This window comes from Mesocricetus auratus, unplaced genomic scaffold (assembly GCF_017639785.1).
Source record: "Mesocricetus auratus isolate SY011 unplaced genomic scaffold, BCM_Maur_2.0 Super-Scaffold_100062, whole genome shotgun sequence".
In the NCBI taxonomy this organism is placed as follows: Eukaryota; Metazoa; Chordata; class Mammalia; order Rodentia; family Cricetidae; genus Mesocricetus; species Mesocricetus auratus.
In genome coordinates, this window is record NW_024429234.1 from 511,314 (window position 1) to 537,936 (window position 26,623).

The 26,623-nt window shown below is 48.0% G+C and overlaps 3 protein-coding genes across 6 annotated transcripts; 2 read left to right on the plus strand and 1 right to left on the minus strand.

The window, feature by feature from the left end:
• Window positions 1-35: 35 nt before the first annotated feature.
• Chtf8 (chromosome transmission fidelity factor 8) lies at window positions 36-8,279 on the plus strand. Of its 2 annotated transcripts, none has more exons than XM_005076325.4 (4): window positions 36-115; window positions 6,830-6,885; window positions 7,337-7,454; window positions 7,836-8,279. In XM_005076325.4, the coding sequence occupies exons 2-4, from the start codon at window positions 6,863-6,865 to the stop codon at window positions 8,058-8,060; spliced, it is 366 nt and encodes a 121-aa protein (XP_005076382.2). In that variant the 5' UTR covers window positions 36-115; window positions 6,830-6,862; the 3' UTR covers window positions 8,061-8,279. The 2 variants fall into 2 exon arrangements, with proteins under 2 accessions (XP_005076382.2, XP_040592537.1); XM_040736603.1 differs by lacking the exon at window positions 36-115 and adding an exon at window positions 594-618.
• Derpc (DERPC proline and glycine rich nuclear protein) lies at window positions 8,057-10,501 on the plus strand. The gene has a single exon (XM_040736602.1). It carries the CDS (start codon window positions 8,057-8,059, stop codon window positions 9,680-9,682), a length of 1,626 nt encoding a protein of 541 aa, XP_040592536.1. The 3' UTR covers window positions 9,683-10,501.
• Has3 (hyaluronan synthase 3) lies at window positions 10,073-26,623 on the minus strand. Of its 3 annotated transcripts, none has more exons than XM_040736599.1 (4): window positions 26,192-26,623; window positions 21,690-22,328; window positions 18,182-18,283; window positions 16,297-17,257 (listed from the first exon to the last, which is right to left on the minus strand). In XM_040736599.1, exons 2-4 carry the CDS (start codon window positions 22,326-22,328, stop codon window positions 16,334-16,336), a joined length of 1,665 nt encoding a protein of 554 aa, XP_040592533.1. In that variant the 5' UTR covers window positions 26,192-26,623; the 3' UTR covers window positions 16,297-16,333. The 3 variants fall into 3 exon arrangements, with proteins under 3 accessions (XP_040592534.1, XP_040592533.1, XP_021086451.1); XM_021230792.2 differs by lacking the exon at window positions 26,192-26,623 and adding an exon at window positions 25,665-26,130; XM_040736600.1 differs by lacking the exons at window positions 16,297-17,257; window positions 26,192-26,623 and adding an exon at window positions 10,073-10,174 and having other exon boundaries at window positions 21,690-22,579.

Sequence of the window (26,623 nt, forward strand, 5' to 3'; positions counted from 1 at the left end):
GGTGGAGCAAGGCCGGAAGTGCGCAGGCAATGCTCGCGGCGGCGGCGACGGCGGCGGGAGGTTCGTTTGTCGCCCGTTGGCCGCGCGGCGCCGCGCTCGGCGGCCGCCATTGCAGGTCAGGCCGCGGGTGGGGGGCACGGGAGGCCGCGGGGAATGAGGCCGGAGGCGGGAACCGGGGCGAGAGCGCGGAGGAGCGGCCAGCTAGGGAGCCGGGGCCGGGCGGGGCGCGCGGCTCGGGGAGAAGAATGGCGAGCGGAGGGGCGGGGAGCGCGCGGGGGAGGGGCGCATGCCGGGCCAGGGAGCTTCAGGGCCGCGGGGGCCGAGGCTACTAGCCCACAGCGGGCTGGGGGAGCTGGGGGACAATGAGCTGTACAGGGACGGAAGGAAGGGAGCGAGCGAGCTGGGCGAAGTGGGAGAAGGGTGGAAAGACTGGCTGAGCGCGGGCGGAGGACGGAGCAGGGGGCGGCGCGGGCACGATCCTCGAGGTATGTGCGGGGGGCGGGGGGACACTCAGTTCCCGGTCGGGAGGCCTCTGGAGTCGAGTGGACCTGGAACCCCAAAAGTAGCGGGAATGGCAGAAGGAGGCTTAAATGGGGTTTGGGCGGAGCTGACCGAAACGTGAGGCTTGTTCCGGGGGACATTTATTTTAAATCATGGTGGGGGGAGGAGGAAGCTGCCGGGAGACATTATTTGGAGGGTGGTTGCGAAGTGATCTCGAGTGCTTTGTGGGTGGAGTGAAGCCCAGAGTTGAGGAGGGTGGTGTCCAAGAGAAGCGGGCAGGGAACAATTTGGATAGTTTGAATGGTAGAGGAAGGGAGTTGAAAGAGAGTCTTTGGGAGGAGGGTGAAGGGTTTTAAGACCGGTGGGGGCTGTGGAGAAAAGCAGTTTGAATGAGAGTTGGGGGGGTGTTCTTAGGAGGTACGTGTTGGGTTAAACAGTTCCAATAGTAGTCTGGGATGGCTTGGAGGGAGTTGGAGAAAAGGGGGAGAGGGAGTTCCAGAAAGTGGGTGGGCTTACAAGTAGAAAGAGTCTGCCTAGTTGAAAGCGTGGTAGGGGGGACCGAGGGTGGAGGACATAGAAGAAATGGGAAGAAGAATCCAGCAAAGAGGGGGCCTCCCCCCACAACTGCCGCGCGGCCAGAAAGGGTTGGGAGGAAGAGGCTGTGATGCCAGGAAGTGGAGGAAAGGTTGAGATGGGGTAGCAGAGTAGCAGAAGATGGAGAAAACCGGAGTAACTCAAATCGACCGAAGCCATCTTTTCTACCCATTGTCTACAAATAACAGTAATTGATTCCCTCCAATGGAGGAATCCTACCACGTGATTGGAACGTACCACGTGTATGCATAGTATCTAAACACGTTTTGAAAACATTCTTCACTAATGAAAAGTTCGGAAGCATTCAGTTCCATCTTCCCTCCACAGCCCCTTTTTGGAGGGGAGCAAGTGCCTCATTTAAAGTAGATCAGACTTTAACCCCATCAGGAGACAAGATCCCCCTAGAAATTAGGATCAAACATCCCCTCCAGTCACAAAACCACCACGACACTGGAAATAAAAATGATTTATATTCAGTCATATATAAAACTCCGATGTTCATTTGGCAGAAAGGCACATAGAGAAATAGTTGTCATATTTAGAGAAATGACCTAGAGTTTAATTCCTGAGGCAGTTTGGTAAACCCTGACTATAGTGTTTGAATTGCTCTCCAGTTATAAAGTTGATTTTGGTGACCTATTTACTGTTTCTATAGGCTGTTTTTAATTCATTGTAAACATGGACAATAATTACAAATGTGGTATTAGTGATATTCTACTTGATATATACTAAGAAATGCTTAGCTTTTTTATACTTTAAAATGGTAAGCCATTTTATCCTTATTTTTAAAGAAATGAATTTTAAAGTGTAGTTTTGGAAAATTACAAGATTCCCTTTAAAACAGGGAGAACCAAAAATACTGGTAGAGTTAGTGCCTATTGTGTACATTTTTTTTAATACTCAGCAGGAAAAGTGAAAGACAACATAAGATGTTTAGATATATTATAATGGGCTCTGTTTTTCTTTGTTTGTTTCCAGGCAGGGTTTCTCTGTATAGCCCTGGCCATCCTGGAACTCACTCTGTAGACCACCAGGCTGATATAATGGACATTTATAAAACATTGTTTAGTTCTAGAAATTTTTGTATGTTGTTAAGTCTTTGAGTCATAGTTCTTTGTTTTTTTATTTTGGGGAGTTACCATGATGAGGTTGTTCCCTAAAATATTAGTAATCCTTGAATATGTAATGGTATAGAGAACAGAGGATGAGAATTGAGTTTGGTCAGAAGTTAAAATGAACAGTGGCAAAAGTATCCTTAGTCCTAATGGTTTCTTTTTCCTCATCGAAGAACAGAGGCTTAGGGTATAATTTTGAATCCTGAAGGTAGCACTGAATTTTACTTTTAAAGGTTTCAAAAACCTAAACATAGCAGGGCATTGGTGCTGCATGCCTTTAATCCCAGCACTCAGGAGGCAGAGGTAGGCAGATCTCTGTGAGTTCCAGGCCAGCCTGGTCTACAGAGTGAGTTCCAGGACAGCCTCCAAAACAATACAGAGAAACCCTGTCTCGAAAAACCAACAACAACAACAAAAAAACCTAAACATGGATAATAGCTTAATTGTTAACTGCTTTGATGTATTAGCTTACATCATTAGCTACTTTGATGGCAAGTTACAAGGTTGCTTGCAGTTTTGTAGGAGAATGAGATGAGGCCAATTGCAAGGCAGCCAGGTCTCAGAAGTACAGTGTCAGAAGGGGCTGGTGAGAGGACTGAAGGAGAGCCATACTGTGAGTGGTTAGTGTCACATTAACTTTGCTACTTACTAGCTATGTGACCAGTTGCTTAACCTTTAGCTTACTCAGCCTGTTTTCCTCACATATAGAGTGTGATGAGCACATCAGGATAAAATGAGATAATCCAGTTAATGTTGCAAAAGATTAACAATGTGAGCTCTTTTTATATTGATAACACTGCTGGTTTTCTAAACAAGCCAAATCTGAGATCAGATTAGAGATGGTAGTTGTTTCTTAGTGTTAGAATGAAGTGCGACTGAGGAAAGAGTTTTTAGTCTGAATGCCTTCGGAGAATTTTCATTGTAATGTTTTTGTTCTTTGTTACTACTAACAGAATTTAGCTTGTTACAGGTTAAGCATTTTTCATTTCACATGAGAAGTGCTTCAGACTTTGGAATATTTTCATCAATTTAGTAGATGATCATATTTATTTAAACTGAAAAACCTGAATTTGATACAAGTGCCCTAATATGCTTTAAATTTTTCATATTTGGTAGAATTTCATGTTTTCAAATTATACTATTCTTGGCCACCTCCTGTTTTGCAGTTTTTTTCTCCTGCCTAGTTTCAAGGAGGTACATACCCATTTTTATTTTTAGAATCAGGGTCTTACTGTGTAGCTGGGTCCTGCCTCAGCCTCCCAAGTACAGGGATTACAGATGTATACCACCATACCTGGCTTTTCATATCCTTTTGAATAAACTATATGGTAACTGGAATGCATGTTCCTACGCCTCCATCAGTTGTGTCCTCAGTTCAATACTTAATTAGCCCAATGGATAGTTGTCCGGTAATGGAATTTAGGTGCTACAGGAAATTTTGGGCTACAGGGAATTTTAAGGCATGAAAGTAGGATTTTAAAATTTACTAAAATGAATTTAAATATTCCATAATGTTTCTTATTTGGTAAATATACCCTCATATACACAAATCACATACATATAATCTTATCAGTACATAGGTGCATCTAAAATAGACTTACCCACAGAACTTGCATTTCTTTACATTATACATATGTAAAGCACCTAAGTGTTTACAGGCTTGATGGGGTATAGCAACAAAATGTCCAAGCTGTGGACCATAGAATTACTATTTTCCGGGACATTGCCAAATGTTTGCCAGTATCAATAAAAAGGCTCAGGCAAGGCCTCCTGCATCTCAGTATAAAGATGTATGTTTTCAACTGAAGCCCCATGGGCAGGTATGCAAGTACCACGCTGGCTCAGGGGTCAGAGGTCTGTTTTTCTTAGTTCATTGTTGTGAATTCTTGTTCTGATAGGAAACTATCCAGGAAGCAGAGCATGCATTGAAAATACCTTGTTAACCACATTGTCTCTAATCTGTCTCATTCCTGTGGATAAAATCGCATAAAAATTGAAATTAGCCAAGCGGTGGTGGCACACGCCTTTAATCCCAGCACTCGGGAGGCAGAGGCAGGTGGATCTTTGTGAGTTCAAGACCAGCCTGGTCTACAAGAGCTATTTTCAGGACAGCCTCCAAAGCCATAGAGAAATCCTATCTCGAAAAACAAACAAAAAATTGAAATTAGTTTTCAGGAAGTATGGTATTTTGGTGCATGTGTATGATATATGTATGCGTATGTGAATATGGAGAACAACCTTAGATTCAGTCCTTGCCTTCTGCCTTGAGACAGTGGCTTGGTGGTTGTTCCACTACGTGTACCTTCAAGCTTTCAAAGATTTTCCTTTGCCTCCCACCTCATAAGACCACTGCTGTTTTCAGGTGCTAATGCTACATACTTAGTGTTTTCGTGAGTTCTGAAGATTTGAACTCAGGTGCTCATGCTTGCATGACTGAACCTACCAAACCATCTCCTAGTCCCAGGAAGTAGGTTCTATCTTCTTCCCTATGCTCAGAATATGATATTCACTTATGTAACTTATCTGTCAGTTTCCTTAGACTACCTTATCCTGCTGTAGTTTACACTCATCATACGCTGACTGCGGCAGCAGTCATCAAAAGCTTGGTCTGCAGCATTGGCCTTTTACATTACAATCTGTGGATTGCACACTTGATGAATTGTAGTCAGACTTTCAAAATGCTGAATTGCTTACTTCACAATCTGAAAAATTAGCTGTTCTTAATAAGCTATGAGTCTAAACAATCTTGCAGGTGTTATGTTTAGTCATGACACTAGTGAGTCATAATCTAGGTGTTAGCCCCTAGCCATTTAGTGACCTGTGTGTGATCATACAGTAGCTTTCCACTTCACAAGCTAGAACCTGAACTTCAGCCTTTTGAATTTGAATTGTTCTCCTTTCACTACAGAAGCACTTTGGGAGCAGGGCTTAGTGTCCCATGCCTTTCTTTAATCCTGTTCTCAGGAGTTTGAAACAGAAGGATTGCAAGTGCAAAGATGGTCCTTGTCTCAAAAAGCAGATCAGGGTTTGGACAAAGATCTTTGCTTTTGAAGCTGATAAATTGCCTTTTCTTGGGGAAGGTCACAATCTGTTTTGGTACAGAGTCCTAATTTATTCAAAGTTCTAGTCTTGGTGCCCTTTTGCTCTTGTGAACAGCACTTAAATATGTTGTTACTGACTGCCTAATTCCTTTTCATTCTTGCTGGCATTTGGTTTTGTCCTCTGGGAAAGTTAGGTAGTAATTTTTTTGTTTTTCTATACAGGGCTTCTCTGTATTGTCTTAGAAGCTGTCCTGGAACTCTCTCTGTAGGCCAGGCTGGTCTTGAACTCACAGAGATGCGCCTGCCTCTGCCTCCCGAGTGCTGGGATTAAAGGCGTGCGCCACCAACACCCAGTTTAGGTAGTAATTTTTAAGTAATTAGATGGCCCAGTTTCCTGTTGTGACTTTACTATCTATACTCTAGTTGAATATGTACCGCATATGAATAAGTGATTTCATCTGTGTATGACCCAGTAGCCTCAACTGGGAAATACGAGCAAGTACTACCTCCTAATAGAGTTCTCGTGTTGATTGAGATACCATTTGAAAAAATTCAAAATATGTTAGCTGCTGACTCGATGTTTTTGGTGCTCGTAATATAAGCCTACTGGAGATCCAAAGTAATGATAACCAGTAGAGACACCTATTAAATGGTATGCTGTTGCCAGCTGTAGTCCTAGCTCTCTGGACTCTTGTGTTTCAAGTCCTTGGCTTTAACAGAAAAAAACAAAACAAACAAAAAAACACTGATTAGTGTTTTTGATGAATTTAAGTGCAATTATAAACCCATTGATCTTTTACACCGTGACTGATAACACTATGTATTGTCCCATTCAGAAGACAACCAGAAACTGTAACTTTATTCTCCCAGTCCAATCTCAGTCTCTCTCTTCTTGAATGGCAGAAAGCAAATGAAGCCAGATAGCATCAAGCTTTTAGGGTACTTGTTGCCACCAGGTGGCACTGTTGTGTAATGTGAAAGTGTAAGTATTTTTCACATCAAAGTGGTCACTGTAGTTGATTGTCATTTTAGAATGTCATGTGTCTTTGATTCCTCGACTCAGGAGACAGAGGAAGATGGATTCTGAGGCCAACCTGGTTTACACAGTTCTACAGAGTTAGTTACATAGTGAAATCCTGTCTCAAAAAAGAAAGAAAGAAAAGAACTCACCTTATGATTTGCTAGAGTACACCTGAGTATATCACCAGTCCAACTGTTGTCATCAGCAATTGTACTCTATATGTTTAGAATAGGCAAGAAATCCTAGTCCTTTTGAAACATAGCTAGGGTAGTGGAGAACATGCCTAAAAGCACTTAGAGCCTGCCACACATTGGGCTGGGAGTGTAGAATGATGGCCTACCAGGTATGAAACCCTGGGTGAGATCCCTAACAACATGTAAGTTGAAGATAGAGACAGGAGAATCAGAAATTCATGGTCATTCTCAGCTACATAGAGTTCAGGGACAGCCTGGACTAGAGATCCCTCCTCAAAGGGAAAAGGTACCTATCACACAATTAAGTGATAACTATTAACTATAATTATTGTTGCCCTAAAGGTGTTTTTCTTTTTTCTCCAGTTTTTCAGTTGCTTTTTTAAAGAAAGAAGGCTCATGGTGCAAATTGTTATTTCCAGGTAAGTACGTTTTAATATTTTACCTAGCTTGAGTGTCAAGGGCTATACTAGTTTCACACTATTCTGAAAGAATTAGGGTGTTCAGGTGTATCTTTTTTTTTTTTTAAGATTTATTTATTACATATACAGTGTTCTGCCTACATACCAGAAGAGGGCACCAGATTAAATTGTAGATGGTTGTGAGCCACCATGTGGTTGCTGGGAATTGAACTCAGGACCTCTGGAAGAGCAGTCAGTGCTCTTAACTTCTGAGCCATCTCTCCAGCCCCCAGGTGTATCTTAATAAATATTTGCATTAAGATCTCTATTTCAGTTCCCAGCATTGCCCAATTTCCCAAGAACTTATGTTCAATAAAGAGTTCCTTTGGGCCTCTAATGGTGGTGTAGGTGAAGAACACTACTCATCCTTCACCGCTCAAAAATATTGTAACCGCCAGCCCTTTGCTTGCAGTACGGGGACTGGAGGCCTGGCAGAATGGGTGCTGATGGAACTACAGGGGGAGATCGAGGCTCGCTACAGCACCGGATTAGCTGGAAACCTCCTGGGAGACCTACATTACACCACTGAGGTGAGGGGGGCTTTTTTTCCCTGCCTTATGCCTCAGTAAAGCAAGCTACACCGAGGTGGTGCTCCCAGGACTCAGTATGAGGGCTGCCCTCAGGTTTGTTGCTCGAGGTTTAGCCAGTCTGCAGAGCTGTCTCCTTGCTGTTCCCCCACTCCTGTAGTAGCAGGGAAATGGAGCCTTGGGGAATCTGTAAGGGTCCTAAAAGTAGAAATGCGTATTATACAGGGCTAGAAAGAATAAAAAGGGCACAGGGTGGATTGTCCAATGTGGTTTTTTGAACAGTGGTAGAGCCAGACTAGGGACTGTGAGGTGGCAGCAGTGCTGGCACCTGAGAGGAAGGGCCTTGCCCTCAACCTCAGGCATCTCCTTCTTGTTCTGCCAAAGGGAATCCCTGTGCTGATCGTGGGGCATCACATCCTGTATGGGAAAATCATCCATCTGGAGAAACCTTTTGCAGTACTTGTCAAACACACTCCTGGGGAGCAGGACTGTGATGAGCTTGGTCGAGAGACTGGCACCCGGTACTTGGTGACCGCACTCATCAAAAACAAGATCCTTTTCAAAACACGCCCCAAGCCTATTATCACCAACGTCCCCAAGAAAGTATGAAAGAACCCCGGATTTTCCTTAGAGAGCGGCCAACTCCTTGGACTCGTGCTCCATTGCCACCTCGAGGACGGCTGGATGGTTCCCTGGGACCACAGGGAGGGCCTGTTGTGAACACGGGCCACCCAATGGGTGTGAACTCAGATCCTTTCCTTATGGCAGCAGGTTCTCTTGGTGGGAACCTGGCTCCATTTCCAAGGAATCCAACTTCTTTTCCAAGTTCATCAGGCTCATTGGCTTCAAATCCAGCACATTTTCCTGCTGGTGCGCGTGACCCAAGCATGACTTCTTTTCCAAGAGGGATGAATCCCACTGGCACGGGTGCAGTTTCTTTCCCAAGGCCAGGTGGTCTTTTGGGACCAGGACCAGGACCAGGACCAGGTTTAAACCCTAGAACAGGGGCTCTTCCAGGCCCAGGGCCTATGTCTAACCCCAGATTAGGAGGGTTTCCTGGCCCGGGTCCTATGGCTAACCCAAGGGCAGGTGGGCTCTTGGGAGCAAGTCCTGACCCCAGAAGTGGTGGCCCCATGGGCCCTGGATGTGTGCCCAACCTGAGGGCAGGTGGCTTATCCTCTGGTACTGGCCCTCCCAATCCTAGGCCAGCTGGCCTAGGCCCTGGACCAAGTCCTAATCTGAGGTCAAGCTTTTTAGGTACAAACCCAGCTCCTAGGTCGGGTATGTTTCCAGGCCCAGGCCTGGGGCCCAACCCACGAGCAGGTGGTTTAGGTCCAGGCCTTGGACCCAACCCGAGAGCTGGTGGCCTAGGCCCAGGCCCAAATCTGGACACCAGAGCAGGTGGCCTCTTGGGCACAGGATCTGGCCTTAACTTAAGAATGGCTGGACCTCAAGGCTTAGATCTTGCCCCCATTCTAAGGGCAGCAGGTCTTTTAGGAACAAATTCAGCTTCTTTCTCACAGGCTTCTGGAAACATGGGTACAAACCCACCTACCATGGCAAGAGTACCTGGCCCCATAGGCCCAAACACAGGTCCTGGCTCTCGAGGAATTGGCCTTCCAGGGCCAAATCCTTCTGCCATGCCGAGGGCTTCTGGCCCCATGGGCCCTAATTCAGCTCATTTCTCAAGGCCAGGTGGCCCAATGGGGGTAAATGCTGGAGCCTTTCCAAGGGGGACAGGATCAGGAGGAATGAACCCAACTGTCTTTTCTCAGTCTTCTGGTACATTGGCTTCAAATCCAGGTACATTTCAGAGGTCTGCTGGTCTCCAGGGCTCAAATCCAGCAATTTTCCCAAGAGCCTCTGGGCCACTAGGCCCTAACCAAGCTAACTTTCCAAGGGCCACTGGCCTTCAGGGTCCAAGTCCAGCTGCCTTCCCAAGACCTGCTGGTCCATTAGGCCCGGGTCAGGTTGCTTTCCCGAGGTCAGCTGCTGGGCACCTTGGCTCTTCTCCAGCAGGCCCTGTGGGCATCAACCCAGCTCCTTTTGCAAGGCCGACAGGAACCCTGGGTCTTAACCCAGCTTCCTTTCCAAGGATGAATGGCCCTGTAACCAAGACTGTGGTCCCATTTCCTAGGGTAGGCAGCCTCCCTGGTTCAAATCCAGCTGTTTTCCCTAGACCAGGGGGTCCAATGGCTGCAATGTACCCAAATGGAATGTTACCCCCTTAAATACCATTTTTCTTCCAGGGCCACTTTGTTTTTCAAGCGCTGTGGTTCTGGGTTGGGGCTGTTTCTTAGATAAAAGAATAGATCTGGAGCTACAGTCTGAAGAACATAGCTGGGGCTCAAGTTCAAATGAGCATTCTTTTTTCTCTGCTTTTTTTTCTTGACTGAAGGCAAATGTTATTTGTGAGACAGGGCCTGTGGCAGACAGGGATGATCCTGGCCTCAAGAAAAAGGGTCTCTGGCCTTCTGGAAGCCTGCTGTGCTTTTGTCCCACAGCTTTCTGCCCCTTGTTTCTTACTAGTTTCTTGAATTGTTCTTGTGGACTTTTCCTCAGGGATTCATTGGCCTGCAGGTCCTAATTGCCCGCTCACCATTGGAGAACTGGCTCACTTGCTATCTGATGATGCTGCAAGGGTGAGCAGACCATGCTTCAGTAACTCTGACCTGGGCACCCTGGACCTGGTCACATTCTACTGCCAGACCTTTCCCTGGGGGCTTGAACACAGAATGGGGAGGTGGACACTCACTGTCACAGACCCCACCACATTTCTGCTTTACTGGGCCTGCAGCTCCTTTCTCCTGGGACTTAGGTGGCCAGCTTTAAGGCTCCTCCGATCATCCAGCTCCCTCTCCACCGGTACTCCCAATCAAAGAACCTCAAAGCTTAAACTGATGTGGATGGGAATTGGGGAATTAGGGTGGGGGTGGAGGGATGAAAGGGAGAATCACTGTGCTTTGTTCAGCCTGATGTGAAGGATGGTTGGTGTTTTTCCTGCATTGTATCTTTTCTTACTGTTTCTTTAATAAATGGGATGAGAGGGCTGCTGCTGTCATTCCATTTGTTTTCCCTTCCACAGTGGGCATGTCTAATCTCTTCATGTCTTTGTTTTGATGTGACAACAACCCTGTATTACTTCCCATCCAACATGCTTGCATTTGAAGGAGCAAGCTTTGGTTTAGCCTTCAGTCTTCTGTTTCTATTTTGTGGAGTAATTGGAAAAGTACTGGAATTTTTTAATCGAGAGACTTTTCATTTGATAGTTATTTCCACGGGACCCAGACTCACTGATATGACACGTGCATGTTCCATATCTGGGTGGCCTTAGTGGTTTAATTCCCAAAATTTGGGCAACTGTACCCTATTTTTAAAATTTTTTAAAATCAGCATTTGAGTGGTGTGTGTGTGTGCATTCATAACTGGTGCTGCACATTCGGAAGTTAGAGGACAGTTGGGGGTGGGTGGGTCAGTGATCTTATACCATATGGATCCCAAGGACTGAACTCCGCTCATTAGGCTGGGTAGTGGGTACTTTTATTCCTGGGCCATCTTGCTGGCCTCTTATCCTACTTCTGAATTCCACTGTTACCATTTCTATCATTGGTCCTTTGAAAACTAGAGTAAAGGAGCCAGGTTTATTAAGCACAAAAGGACATAGTTCAGAGATCTACCTGTTTCTTTTGATCTGAACTGTACCTCTAACCTCATGTGGGGACTTGGTCCCCAGCAAGGCTCTTTGATAGAGGTAGGAGGTGGATTCTTGAACATCAGTGGAGAAGCAGCTCTTGATAGAGTCATGGTTTAAGAGGCTAATTGGAAAGTGGTGCACACTTTAGGAGGCAAAGCACAGCTGGAGAAGGTTACTGTGAACATAGATCGCCTCGTGAGGTGTTTGTCCCTTGCTTCCCTGCAGCTCCTAGTTGAGTAGCTTTGCTTGACTACAGTTCCCTCCTATGATACTCTTCCTCACCAAGTGCTCAGAAATGGAGTCAGTCAATAAGAGACCAAAAATGTAAGCCAGAGTGAACCTTTCCTCCTAAAGTCGCAGCAATGGACACATCAGCATTATGTACAAGTTTTTATTTTTATAAGTGCAATAAAAAATGATTTACCTGAAAACAACAAAAAAGCTAATCTCCAAGGACAATTAAGATGACAATGCCAGAAAGCAGCCACTTGTTGCCAGCAACAGGTTGGCAGCTGCCTTGTCACTAGGAATTATTTGCATTTTTGTGTCATTAGGGCTTGGTGGCGGCCCACTAAGGCCAATTTAGCACTAACTATGGGGCCATCAAGCTCCTCTGAGAGAAAGGTTGCTAGGACCAGTTATGGCTGGCACAGGGCACCATCAAGCTGCCACAGCAACATTAGTACAAGAAACAGCACCAGAATGGCACCTGCAGTGAACAACAGAGGTGGAGTTGTATTGGGGGTGGGGAGAAGTTAAGAAATTAAGGTCCCTAATGGTGCTGCACAGTACTCTGAGCAATGGAGAAGCTAGAAAGTATGTTGACCACTAAGGCCCATCCAGTTCAGGATGCTGTTAATCATCATTGAAACACCAGGTCCAGCCAAGTTGAGGTTGAAACTCTTGATGGACAGTGTTAAGAAAGAGGAGCTTACAGCAGCCAATGTCTCAATCCCATGGCCTTTAGAGAAGAACTACAAGAAAGGCACTCCTGAGCCAGAAGTTGAGGATGATCCCTGCCTTAGGAACACCACAGCCTGGATAGTGAGGAGCTACAGAAGGCCTGGCAGAGAAGAGGACTAAGCTGGTGGAGGAGATAGATCAAGAGACTGGCATCAGTGCTAATGGGGGAGTTTGGATAGAGAACTGTGCAGTGCTTTAGACTTGCAGGGCCTCACTGAGTAGCATACCCTTAATTCCAAGGACAGAAGGAATGCTGCAAGGTTGGAAGATGTGCTGCTGGTGAATAGGAACCTGGTGGATAGAAAGTTGGCCAAGAATAATGTGGAAGTAGCCCTAGCGCGGCTTTGTACTTAGCCCCACCATGCAGGTGGTCTTGACACAGCAAAATCTACTCTTTGGTAGCTAAATAAGCTGGGGAATTGGAGAGGAACTGGCTAAACACCTTTCATATGAACTAGAGTGATACCACCAGTAGTCTCATTAATGAGAATTGGCAGAGGACTGTGTTAGCCTGGAACTACAAGTTCAGCAGGGCCTCAACTCATCTCTGAGTATTTCACACTCAAGGAGATGGTGGCCTTTAAGTTGACTAAGCAGAAAGGGAAAAAGTCCTTGAAGTGGTAGTGCTGGAAGGTGACATATAGCCTCTTGAGCATTAGACTCAAAAGGGGGACTTAGGTTCCATACTGCTGGGCAAAGGTCAGCACCAACTACCCAGAGTGCAGAGGTGGTCCTGGAGAAAGAGGAGCCATTATCTTCAGCCTGCATCCTCACTAGATGATGCTGGAGTAGAGAGTATGGAAGATGACAGAGGTGGAGCTCCACCATCAGAGTCCAAGAGGAGCAGAAGGTAAAGGCAGAGTTGAAGCTGCAAAAGCATCTGGGGATGGGGTAGGCAAAGGGCATTGGTTGTGGTTCCCTGCAATGACTACAACTGTATGACAGCATTGAAAAATGGTAGAGCTTGTGAAGCAGGAAAAGGATCATTCTGAGAAGGGGGTCCTGGTAGAGTTGTGCTGCACTCTGAGGAATTCCCACCTATGACTTGTCTGGAGGAACAGGAGCAGCTCCTGGATTTATGTTAAATAAAGATCACATCCTTAGATTGAGTCAGGGAAACCTGAGCTGGAGCCTGTGTGATAAGCAGCTGAGAGATCTCAGCCTCTACCACCATCCCTAGACAAGGAGCTTGTGAAAAGAGGGCTGGTCATAGCCCTAACTGGATACTGTGGTACAGAGTATGGCTCCAGCATGTTGCCACCCCTATCCATGTACAGCATTGAGAACAAGATCACCATTAAGTACAGACAACAAAAGGACTGCTGTGGCTTCATCTAAGACTTCACGGAGAAGGATGGCTATATAAGTCATCCTGTGTGCATGGACGGGATGGGAGGTTTTCCAGAATCCATGGAATCCACTGCTTTGATATGAAGGACTTGGGTAAATGAAGATAGAACAGTGGATGCATTCGCTCATTTGACAAAGAGGAACTCCAGCTGCACACCTCTGCATGTGACTTTGCTTAAGAGGCAAAAGGTCCATGCATTGTGCTCAGTGGCTGTGCCAAGAACATGATATGAATATTATCACCAAGTAAAGCCACCTCCCTTCTGATTCCCCCCACCTTAAATGCTAAAGTTCCCTCATTTAAAAAAAAAAGGTAAAAATAAATATGCTTACAAATTGTAGAAATAATACAAAAGAGGCTGAAATTGTCAACGAGGAAAAACCAAAATGAGTCTCATTGTATAAAGGCTCTTCCCTTTGCAAGAAACAGGGATACAGCTGTAGACCCAGTTTAGTTTTACTGCTGAAAAACTTATAAAATAAATTAGAAAATCCAGTCGAGGTCAAATGTTGTAAGCTCACTACTGTACCTGCATCTTTAATCTGAGGAAAGTTGACCACAGTGCAAGGCAGAGGAGCTGATTGTAGGACAGTCAGTTTTCATCCAGAGTCCATTGTCCTGTACTAACTTTCAAGTAAAAACTGAAGAGAAACACGCACTTAGTAAAGTCAGCCCTGTGATTGACGGGCTGGATTGCCTCCATTGTAGTGCACAAAACACTTCACTTAGCAGAAGGACCCAGAACAACTGCCTGTAACAAATGACTGCTGCTTCCCAGCCACCATTGGTTGGGCTTGACATCAGCCAGCAGTTTTACTGGAAACTTGAGGTCTGTGTGCTGTGGCAACTGTTAGCTATACCTGGAAAACCCTTGTGTTCATGAGAGGAAGGGAAATCCCAGGGTTTGTCCATCTGTGGTTTGAAGTGCACTTCATCCTTTGTAGGAAGCACCTGTGTACACTGCTTTCTACTTCAATGTTGGTTTTGAGAGGTTAGTTGGCCCCTCCTGAGAACAAATGTTTGGAAAATGTATAAGCAACCCCTAAAGTCAAAGGCTTAGTCATGATCCCAGGTTTCAGATCCAAAAGCCCAATCTGGTCTTGATTTCAAAACGATAAAAAAAAAAAAAAAGAACTTCTCATCACTCCCTAAAAGAAGCAGGGAAATCAAGTAGCTATGAGGGGTATGAGAGGATTGAAGGCTGTTTGACCAGTTCCATCACCTAGTTTGGTTCCTGGACTGAAGCAGCAAATGGGGGAGTATCCACTACCTAGCCATAGAGTTCCGTGGAGAAGCCACTGAGGAGAATGGATGGTCTCAAAGATGACCAGCGTGGATTTAGGGTTCATTTGGGCAACACCAGGAAGATTTCCATTGGGGATGATTGTTGAGAACAATCACATGTGCTAACCAGCTGCCAAGGTTCTGACCCGATCCAAGATGAAGAACAATATGATCAGAAGTTGTGTTTCCATGCATGTAGGGAGCAGCCTTACGAGCATTGTAGGTCTTGTAAGAGTTCAGTCTAGGCCAGACGGTGGTGGTGCCCACCTTTAATCCCAGCACTTGGAAGAGGCAGGCAGATCTCTGTGAGTTCAACCAGCCTGGTCTACAAGAGCTAGTTCCAGGACAGCCTCCAAAGGCACAGAGAAACCCTGTCTCAAAAACCAAAAAAATAAATAAAAATAAAAAATAAAAAAAGTTCGCCCTGCCACGGGAAGAAAGTTACCCACGAAAATGAGTAGATGACCGCTGCTCACAGCCACTAGAAAACAACAACTAAGAACAATATCTTTGAAGAAAATAAAATATCAAGTAGGGTGTCTAGCATCAGATCAGAGCTGAATTTGAGAGGAATTCAGGTATGAATGAGCCAAAACATCTAAGACTTTTCTGAAAACATTGGAGTTTGAAGTTCCCGGTAAATCTGATCTGCCCAGCAAGGTCTCTTGACAATTTTGGGACCCTTGTAAAAGTCTGAGCAGTTTCTAGTTGGAATACATTCAGTCCAAGGCCTCCATGGTTTTTTAGCACCACGACAATCTCTTTGTCCCTCCTGTCAAACAGTTTTCGTTAAGAGACAGTATCTCATGTTGCCCAGCCTGGCCTTGAACCTCTTATCTCTTAAACCTACCTTCCAAGTGCTGGGATTATACATAGCCCTGACACCTGACCAAACTTCCCTTTATAACACACACACACACACACACACACACACACACACACACACACACACACACACACACAACAAACACAACAATAACCACCAAACTTAGTACTTAGTCCTGGTGGCTTGACTCATCCCTGGGATGTTTTGCTGTGCAGTGGGAGTATATTACATAAAGCACCATTTCTTAGACCCTGTTTTCTGACCAAAGATCTGGCTTCCCAGCCTTGTTATCTCAGGCACAAGCTTAATGCATTGATGGCTAATAGAGGTTGGGGGAAGGGGACACTAGCTGGCCAGACTTGATGGAAACTTCTCTTAGACCATGTTCCAATGGGCTAGGAGGACACTTTCCTAAAGGCTGTCATTGCTTGCTCCTGTATCTAAAGTTGCCACTTAGCACTAAGTTTAGCACACTTCTGGGTTCTCTGTAGTTTGCAGAAGGAAGTGAAATCTTTTTCTCAGATCACTGTCTGTGCAAGGGCAAGCAGACAAGTAGCCTAAACACAAGCAGACAAATTTATCTACCCTGTGCCTGAAAAATCAGTGCCAAGCTTCAGAGCACACCAGTCACAACTCTCTGCACTTCAGCTTTGTCCTTTCAGCCACGAAACTAATACACAAAACTCCCTCCTCCCTCCCACCCTATCTTTCCACTCCCCTCCCCGCCCTTATCCATTGCACTTTTCCCACTTTACTCAGGGGTTTCAAACCTCAGCAAAAGCCAGGCTGCACTGCTCTGGCTTTTTCCCACATCTCCGGGCAATAATGGCCAGATAAAGCATGAGGAGGGCCACCCAGTAGCAGCCATACAGGATGGCCCCAGAGACTAGGAAGGCTAGCTCAGTCTCACTGAACAGGTCCTGGCAATAAGCTGTGTAAGCCAGGCCCCCTAGAAGAACTGCCACCCAGATGGACACAGGAATTAAGCCAATGAAGTTCACCACAATGGTTTTTCGGCCAGAAGTGCCCCAGCCAGACTTGTTGATGGTAGCAATGGCAAAGATCTTGGCTGGTAGGAGGCTGGACATATAGAGAAGGGAGTAGAGAGACATAAAGATCATCTCTGCATTGCCTCGAAGGAAGCAGGCATAGGTAGCCTTGATAATGCCCACCAGCTGCACCGTCAGCAGGAAGAGGAGAATGTTCCAGATGCGACCACGGTAGAAAAGTTGTATGACTGTGGCAATGAGGAAGAATGGGAAGAAGCCTGTGACCACTGATTCATAGGTCATCCAGAGGTGGTGCTTATGGAACCACAGAGAATTATAGAGCCATTCCCGGAAGTAAGACTTGCTCCAGCGGGTCTGCTGGTTAAGCCATCGGAGGTACTTAGTGGGAGTCTCTGTGAGGCACTTAGAGCGAGCTGTATACTTAGTCCGGTAACCAAGACTCAGGACTCGGTTGGTAAGGTGCCGGTCATCGCCAAAGCTGCACTTGCTGCCTAGGAACTTCTGATGGTACCAGTCCTCCAGGAACTGCTGAAGGAGGCTGTTTCGGTACATGCCCAAAGGCCCACTGATACACTGTACACAGCCAAAGTAGGACTGGCAGGCCCGCTCCACATTGAAGGCCATCCAGTACCTCACACTGCTCAGGAAGGAGATCCATGAATCGTATTTGTTGAGGATCTGTAAGGGAACAGATGCTGTGTTCATCTCAGGCCTTTCTACCCTGAGTTCTATGGCCTGCTGCTCAAATTCCTGGGCATTAGATCTGGACTTACTAGAACGGGGGACTCTGCTCACTCTCCAGCCCCACTCCAGTTTCACACCAGCACCTGCACTGACTCCCAGTGAAGATGCTCCGGTAGTCAGTGCCTTACCTCAGGAGAGGCACTGGTGGTGGCAGAGAAAAGGACTTGAGAAAGAAGCAGAAAGCAAAACTACTCTACCTGTCTTGCTCCTTTGGTGGTTGGAAAGCCTTTAGGAGGACTTGACACTGTCTACACTGTCCTCTGCCAAAAGATCTGGCTCTGTGTGCTAAATATACTGCTTACAGCTCTCTAAGCTGAGTCCCTAAAGTATGGGCTCTTTAAGGAATTAACTTGGGAGCTATCTGCTACTCTGTCAGTCCCAAAGGAAGTAGTTTCTGAGACCTGCAGTATCCAAATCATAGGTCCTCCCAAATCCATGGACTTTGAAAAGAATTATTTTATTTGTGTGGGTGTTGCTTGCTTGCATGCCTGTGAAGGCCAGAAGAGGGCATCAGATCCCCTAGAGCTGCAGTTATGACCTATTGTGAGCCATCATGTAGATGCTGGTGATCAAACTTGGGTCCTTTGCAGGAGCAGCAGTAATTTTAATAACTAAGCCATCTCTCCAACTCCCCTCTTCAGATTTTCTAATGCCCCTCTCCCCTTACTCATGTCCAAGAAGAGCAGGAAATGAGTTGAGCTGTCAGTGAAATGTGCTATTTAAGATCAGTGAAAACTCTAAAGGAAACTGCTCCCCAGATACTAGTAAGTTCAGAGATTTGTTTCGCGGGCATATTCCACTGGCTTTGAAACAGAGAAGGCCAACCCCAAACCCCAGGAACTCCTGATCATTTCTTACTTGGACATCTCCTCCAACACCCCCTACTTGAGGATCTTCTTCCAAGACTCGAAGCATCTCCATGGTGCAGGCTGGGTCCAGCACAGTGTCAGAGTCGCACACCTGCAGGGAGGTAAGTGTGCTGTCAGCACCGCAGGTCTAAACAAGTACCCTCCCACTTCAGGAAGCCCCTCCTGCCTGAGGAGCCTGACCCCCTCTCACATTCACATCCAGCAGACTTCTCTATGCTAGGTTGAAAGAGAGGGGGAATCAAAGTGAAGCAGGGGAGCAGACAGCTGAGGCGAAGGAGGGATCCCCAGGAGATGGTGTAAGGGGCTACTGCTGAGGTGATCTCATTTCAGCCCTGGCTCCTGGTGAACCTACAGCCCTGTGATAAGAATGAGTCTACCTGCCCAAAAGCCCTTTCATGAGACAAGCGCTGCCTAAGCATTCTGTGCTTGGAATCTTGGCCAGGTCTCTGTGACAGGAATATGTGACCAACAACTCCTCTTGTCTGACCTATTCTGAATAGGCCCAGAAGCTGGCAGCAGTTGCCAACAATCACACCCTGCATCAAATCCTGCCCACAAATGTAGCTCCTTCCCATGTGGTCTAACACATCACTGTTAGCTACACCTGAGCTCTGGGAACACTTAACCATAGTGGCTAATTTGCTGTTAGTTTGTCTGCCTGCCTGCCTGTCTTCTTTCCTTCCTTTCATTTCAGTCTCTTCATGTATCCCTGACTGTACTGGAGCACTGTGTAGATCAGTAAGGCCTTGAACTCAGATACCTGCTTGCATCTGCCTCCCAAGTTCTGGGACTGAAGTTGTAAGGCACCGTGACCAACCTTTTCTGTCTCTTTTTTTTTTTTAATATTTATCAAATATAGTGTTTTATATGCAGGTATGCTTACGTACTAGAAGAGGGCACTGGATCTCATTATAAATGGTTGTGAACCACCATGTGGTTGCTGGGAATTGAACTCAGGACCTTTGGAAGAGCAGCCGGTGCTCTTAATCCCGAACCACCTCTCCAGCCCTTCTGTCCGCTTTTTTGAAGCTGCTGAAGTGATCCTGGCACCCTACTGGGCAGGGGGTTTACTAACCCACTGAATGTTCTCAGAGCAGATGAACTCAAATCCTGTCCCATCGTTACTAAAGTTGCTGGCAGATATATCTTTAGCTGTTGGAAGACCGGCTAGAACCCAGAGCTGCCTTAGGTAGTGGCTCAAGACCATGAAGAGCAGAACATGGCTTTAGTGGGGGTCTGAAAGTCCCCCAGAACACACAAATGATGAGGAAAGGCAAAGTAGGTTTGGTTGGCTCCTGTGCTTCAGGGAATGGCTGATAAAATTATTGTTACCTGAGCAGCTGCCAAGACCAAGGGCTTTTTCCTGTGCTGCTGCGTTCTAAGAGAAGTTTAACAAAGATCCTAAGTTCCCAGGTAAACTGCAGAATCAGTCTTCTAGGCATATCCCTCCTTACATGCTTTCGTCCACCGAGTTAAGAAAAGACAAACACGTCATCTCTTATACAAGGATAAGTTTAAAAGGGGTTGGGGGGAGTTGGGCTGGAGAGATGGCTCAACAGTTAAGAGCACTGGCTGCTCTTCCAGAGGACCCAGGTTGATTCCCACTACTACAGCTGCCTAAAGCTCCAGTTCTAGGGAATCAAATTCCCTCTTCTGGCGTCCATGGGCAGCAGTCACACATGGTGCACAGACAGAATATGCAGGCAAAATTTATAAACATATAAAATAAAAACAAAAGGTAGGGGGCCGGGCGGTGGTGGTGCACACCTTTAATCCCAGCACTTGGGAGGCAGAGGCAGGTAGATCTCTGTGAGTTCGAGGCTGGGCTGGACCGGTGGCCTCCAAAACAATACAGAGAAACCTGTCTTGTAAAACAAAACAAAACAAAAAAACAAACAAAACAAAGGTAGGGCCAGGCAGTGGTAGTACACCCCTTTAATCACAGCACTTGGAAGGCAGAGGCAGACAGATCTCTGAGTTTGACTCCAGCCTGGTCTACAAAACAAGTTCCAGGACAGCCATGGATCCACTAAAACCTGTCTTGGGGAGAAACACACACACACACACACACATACACACACACACACACACACACACACACACACACACACGAGAACATATATAAGCTAACTTTATATTATAGAACACGTAATAGCATTCAAGGACTGAACATGATGCCAATAAGATAAAATCAGTACACAGTGGCTACCAAACAGCCACTGTTGGTTTCAAGTGCTTACAAACAATTGGCAGAACCCTTTGGCAAGTGGAGAAGTCACAAGAGGCTGTAAGGAACTCTGGACCAGAATTTGGGCAACTGAGTTGTCTGCTTCTAGTTGGTACTAAAATGTATACTTTCAATCCTTTCCGCTCTCTAGTTTGTATTTGAAATTTTAAGTTATATAAACCTTCTCAGTCTAATAGAATTTCCAGGCTGGTGCCAGTGACCACTTGATCAGGATCTGGGCAAGGTCTATTTAGAGTTCCAGCCCTGCCAACACTGTAAAAAGGAAGTTGGCCATTCATATACCTGAGTCCCTCTAGCTGCTGTGTCAGACAGGAATTCTGGCACTAGGAAGAATGGGACTTTGTGGTCCTAACTCAAACAAAGCTGAGTAGTTTTTATCAGGATCCTTTTACTCATACTTAATTTTTTAAGATTTATTTTTATGGCAGATGGTGGTGGTGCACGCCTTTAATCCCAGCACTCTGGGAGGCAAAGGCAGGCAGATCTCTGAGTTCAATGCCAGTCTTGTCTACAGGGCAAGTCCCAGGACAGCCAGGGTTACAAAGAGAAATTTTGTCTTAAAAAAAAGAAAAGAAAAGAAAAAATGTATCTTTGTGTATACAGGTGTTTTCTCTACATGTAAATCTGCATTACATGCATGTATTGCCTGCAAAGGCCATAAGAGGGTGTCAGATACTCTGGAACTGAAGTTACAGAGGTTGTTAGCTGCTGTGTGGGAACAGAAGGTGGTTCCACTAGAACAGTGCTCTTAACTGGTGAGCTATTTCTCTAGTCCCTTGGTCAGACTTCTTTATGGTGTTTAGTGGCCAGGAGTGAAACACATGGGCTAGAAGCAGGCCATGGCGTTTTGGCTGCCCAGGCTGGTATTTTGGTCTGCTGTTTGACATTAGGCAAGTTATCCTCTAAACTTCTGTTTCACCTTTCTGGGAACTCTGAAAGAGCAGTACTTATCTACAGAGCTATTATAAGGGCTTAAAAAAAAGGACATATTTGAGGCACCCCCAAAAGTGCCTGGTATGAAGTCATCCTTTTGCTGCTGTTATTATGGGGACACCAGTTCAGAGATCTGCCCAGTTACCAACAGAACCACAGCCCAGGTTTGGTCAACCGCAGTTTCTTCAGAACTACTGTACCTTGTTTATGGGTGAGGACGGATGACTAATACACAACATTTAAAGTTGCTGGAGGAGAGTGTGCCCTGCTGGCCACGTGTGCCTGTGTGCACACACTCCTAGGGAGGCAGCCTTACCTGAATGTAGTCCACCGAGTTGCCAAGGGCCTTGAATGCCGTGTACATGACCTCACGCTTGCCTCCCCATTTTTGCATGATACATGAGAAGGTGCTGGCCCACACTACGGCTCGTACACGCTCCATGCCTTCCTGCAGGCTGGCCTCTGTCTCTCCTTCACCCGCCTCATGGAAATTGCTACGCCACACAAAGAAGCCAGCTTGCTCAGTGCCTCCCAGCACCTCATGGAAGATGTCTAGCATGTAGGCATCTTCCTGGCGATTACCATCCACTACCATGACCACCTTGAGGTTTGGGAAGGCGATGCGCTGAGCTGAACGCAGGCATTTGCGCAAGTACTCAGGGTCCTCTTGGTAGGCAGCAATGCAGAGTGCCACCGAACGCTGCCTCTGAGAGCAGTGCAGCTTCAGTGGGCGCCCTGCCCTGCGCATGCGCCGATGCTCCAGGAAGGCAAACAGGCTCTGGATGAGCAGGTGTAGACCCAGGATGGCACCGTAGAGACCAAAGGATAGGTAGTGCTTTTCTGTGTGGATAAACTGGTAGCCTGTCACATAGGCTGCCAGGATGCCCCCTAGCACCACCAGGGCAAACAGACTGGTGCCCACCACACGCAGGGCTGTAGTCAGCTGCACCGGCATCTGGGAACAGAAGAGATAGTGAATGGGTCAGGCAGGGGCAGCATATCTGAAGAGATAGGCCCAGAACGAGAAATGACCCACTAATAGAAACCATTATCACTTATCGAACTTCACCAAGACCACACAGAAACTCAGAAGCTTGGACCCCAGACTAATGGCTGAGAGGCCAGAATGAGACTGATCCAGACCCCCTGAAAGTCGGTGTCAATGAGGAGGCCTAGGCAACCTAGGGGGCTTTGGGTAGTAGATCAGTATTTATCCCCGGCACACAAATGGACTTTGCATGCCCATCCCACAATGAGGGATGCTCTCTCAGCCTGGACACTTGGAGGAGGGCCCAGGCCCTGCCCTGAATGAAATGACAGACTCTGGAGATCCCCTATGGAGGGCCTCATCCTCCCTGGGGAATGAAGTGGGGATTGGGTAGGGGGCTGGGGAGCAGGAGAGGAGGGGAGGGAGAGGGATTGACATGTGAAGCAAGCTTGTTTCTAATTTAAATAAAAAATATTAGGCTGGACATTGGTGGTGCATGCCTTTAATCACAACACTCAGGAGGCAGAGGCAGGATGGATCTCTGTGAGTTCGAGGCCAGCCTGGTCTACAGAACTAGTTCCAGGACAGCCTCCAAAACAAAACAGAGAAACCCTGTCTTGGAAAAAAAATAATGATAAATTAAAAAAAGAAACTCAGAAGCTAGACTTCGGGGTTCAAGTCCCAACTGTTGTTTCCTCTTTAGCTGTGTGATCTATAAAATGTGTTATAGTACTAACCTCACAGCATGTTCCAGTAGCATATAAGGGAAATAGAGTAGCACTGATCATAGATCAAACAAAGGCTAGTCCCCTGGAATATGGTAGCGTGTGACCTGCCTGACCCAAAGCTCCTACCTAGTAGGTGAGCTTCAGCAGGTACACTGAGCACCAAGGAGACAGCTCTACAGGCAGTGTGACAAGAGGGGTCAGGTGTCAGTCCATGGCCACTGCCATCACCTCTGATAGGTGAGTACAGTCTGGGAGGGGGCTGTTCCTCTGTAATAGCAAAAGACCCATGGAGAATGCAGGAGCAGGGAACATAAGGGGGTGTGAGGTAAACAGACAAATCATTTTCCGTTTCCACCACTAGCTCCATAAGAAACTGTCCAGTGTTTGCTTTCACTTTTTTCTTTACTTACTTGAGAGGCAGGAGAAAGGGCCAGGGGGAAAGCTGATAGGGAAGGGGGAGATCAGAGTTGGGGTATGGACGACCCTCCAAGTCCAGCACTGAGAGCCAGAGGGGACTGCTGCAGGCACTGCAGAGATGACTGCTGGGGAGCCCCACCCACTTGGTCCTAGTGCCTTGCTAGGCTCTTCTGCATGTCCCCTGCTCAGCCACTCGGGCAAACAAACAATGCAGGTTTCCGTTTGTAACTAAGTTGGGGTTCCTAGCACCTGCCCTGCAGTGAACAGCTGTGCATTAATGAGAAGAGCCCAGGACTTGGCATCAGAGACCAAGGGTTGGACAAGCTCCACTGCCTCCTGGCTACCTGACCTTGCCCGACGACTTAGAGTCCGGGTCCCTAGGAGTGGTGCTAATGATTCCTTGCTTCTCACATTTCATGGATGCACATTAGCCCTCAAGGGTTTCCCAGGTGGGAGAGGGTATGAAGCGGGGGTGGGGGGAGTGGAGAGGCTGCCCTACCCCCTATCCCTGCCCCCCCACCTGTCCCAACCGGAGAATCCGTTTCCACCCATGTCTCAGACAATGACCTCTCACTTCCAAGGCAGCTTCAACTCTGGTCTCCCTGAAACTGGGCCCCATCCCACCAGGAACAGACTTTGCTGCCAAGGACACCTCTTATATAGGATAGGTAAGGAACAGTCACTGCTTAAATTCGCAAAAGCATTCTTCCAACAGTGCCGATTTGAAAAAGCTCTTGGCTGCTTGGCCTCTCCGGGAAGCCTAGCATCTGGGCTCTCTGCCCCTACCAGCCCCAGCCGGATCCACCGCATGATTCCTCTGTAGGACTCCCAGCCCTCCCTGCACACACCCAGCCCAGGACGCTCCAGGCCTACATCCCCTGCCCGTTCCCTCTCTAGCTGATGCATGGAGGGTGCTGCGGGCCCGCTGCCTGCCTCTTCTGGAGACAGGAGGTGCCCTGGCCAGCCCAGCAACCTGCGCCCTGGCGCCCCGCCTCGGTGCAGTTCCAGAGGCTGTCCGGTCAGGTCCAAGGCAGCTACCGAAGCTCTCGCCACGCTCCTCACCCGGCTTGAGCTTCACCCGGCTGGCTAACGCCACACGGCCACACCCACGTGCCGGTTTCCCACGACCCAACCGGGAAGGAACAGAAAATCCAAGAAATAACAGCCAAACCAGGCCCTACTCATCTTCCCAGGGCCCCAGGTACCTTGGCTTAAGAGTGCCTGCAAACAAAGGCGGCATCCCTGCTGTTGCCAGTCCGTTCCATTCGCGGGCCGGACCCCTCCCCCTCGGGAATTAAGAGGCAATACCTTTGTACCCACCTCCCGAGAGAAGACCCAAGAAGGTTCTGCAGCCAGATATCCTGTGTGCAGTCAGGCTCTGGCGCGGGCTCTGGTTGGTGTCTCCTGCCTAGACAGGGGGCTGTTATTTTCCCAAGCTGGTAGACAAGAGTGATTTTATATCCTGGGGCGCTACCTCATCCCCTCAGAAGAGATCCAGGAAAGCCGACCCAGGCTAGCTACGGAGCACTTGGGTTCAAGGGCACGAGGCTGGGGCGCTTTACAAGATCGATGTCCCGTATGACAACGGAAGGAAAGAAATAAAAACCTCCAGACAAGGACACACACCTCCCTACCCAGCCGGGAAACTTTGAGGGGCTGCAAGGTTCGCAGCGCCTCTTTCGCTGACAGGTGCGCCCTGCACCGGGCCCACGCGAGGCGGTACGGAAACTTGCACTGGCTGCTGCGGCTCCTTGCTCGCGCCTAGGCGCCTTCGGTTCCTCTGAGCCGGCAAGGAGTGGGAGCTCATCTCACAGACACGTGCTGTGGGTGTCCCCGCAGGTGCGAAGCCCCTGCGGGCATGAGTGGGGGGAGGGACACTGTAGCCTCGCGCCCCGCACCACAGCCCCCCCCCCTCCCCGCCTCTTAATTCATTCACAAAACACGAGCCGCAAGGGAGGGAGGGAGGCCGACAGGCTGCAGCAGCCCGGGATGGTGGAAGAAAGGAAGGAGAGATCGGTGGGGAACCGGCTGCATGGACCGCCGCCGGGAAGCCAGGAGGGGCCGCAGCCCTGATCACCCGCAGTCCTAGGGTCCTCAGGGTCTGTCCGGAGGTGCCTGAAGAGCAGTGCCGTACGACCCGCCCCTTGGATGCGCTCACCGTGCCGCCGGCTGCCCGCGCTCCGGTGCTCAGCAGGCCCGCGGCGGCTCCATGCCCCTCCTCCGGCTCCCGCCGCGGTGCGCTGCCTCCACGGTGCTGCCGAGCGCTCCGACTGATGATCGCTGGCCCAGCCGAGCCGCCTTAAGTATTGGCGCGCGGGAAATGCGCCCTCCTCCGGCCCCGGGGCCGGGAAAGTTGGCAAGAGTGGGAGGGCTCCCGAAGCCCGCGAGCACGCCTGGTTCCCGGCTGCTGCTCTCCAGACCCGGGATCCCTCGTGGACGCAGCCCCTCCGGCTCGAGAGTCGCAGCCTCTGCACCCTCTGGGAAACTGGGGAAACCCAATGCAGCCCAAGGCTCCGCTGCTCCGCGCCGACCTCCGGGCCAATAGCCTTGGGAAGGCGGCCATTGTCCCCAGCCTAGAACCTGAAGCGTCGTTAACTTTCCAGATGATCCCCAGGGACCTCCAAAATCATTCTTGTCCATCCCCGCCCCCCACGTCCCGCTCCCGAAGTCTGAAAAGCTACTCACCCTGTAAACCGGCTAGTCCAGAGTAACCCAACTTCTGCACGCCAAGGGGGCGGTTCGCTATGGGACTCCCTAAAAGCCAATGTTCTCCTGGAACATTCCCGGTGGCAAGAAAGGAACAGAAGAGAAAAATTGTCAAATAGAGACTGGTCAAAGAAGGTGTTAACAGTCGTGACAAGCTGAGCTTTGAGTTCCGCAGCGGGGCGCTGAAGACATTAAGGCTGCTTGCAAAAGCTGCAGATTGGTCTAGCAGGAACCTAGCAGATTCCGGTCTTAAAACCCAAACAGTTCTTCCTCCCCATTTTCACGTCTTTGTTTCCCACATCCCGACCTCTTAAGTTTCTATCTGACATCCTTGCTAGTAGTTTCCAGGTCCCCGAAAGCTGGTGCTAGACTTGGGTGAGGTGAGGTGGAGCATGCTGTTAGCAGAGGTTT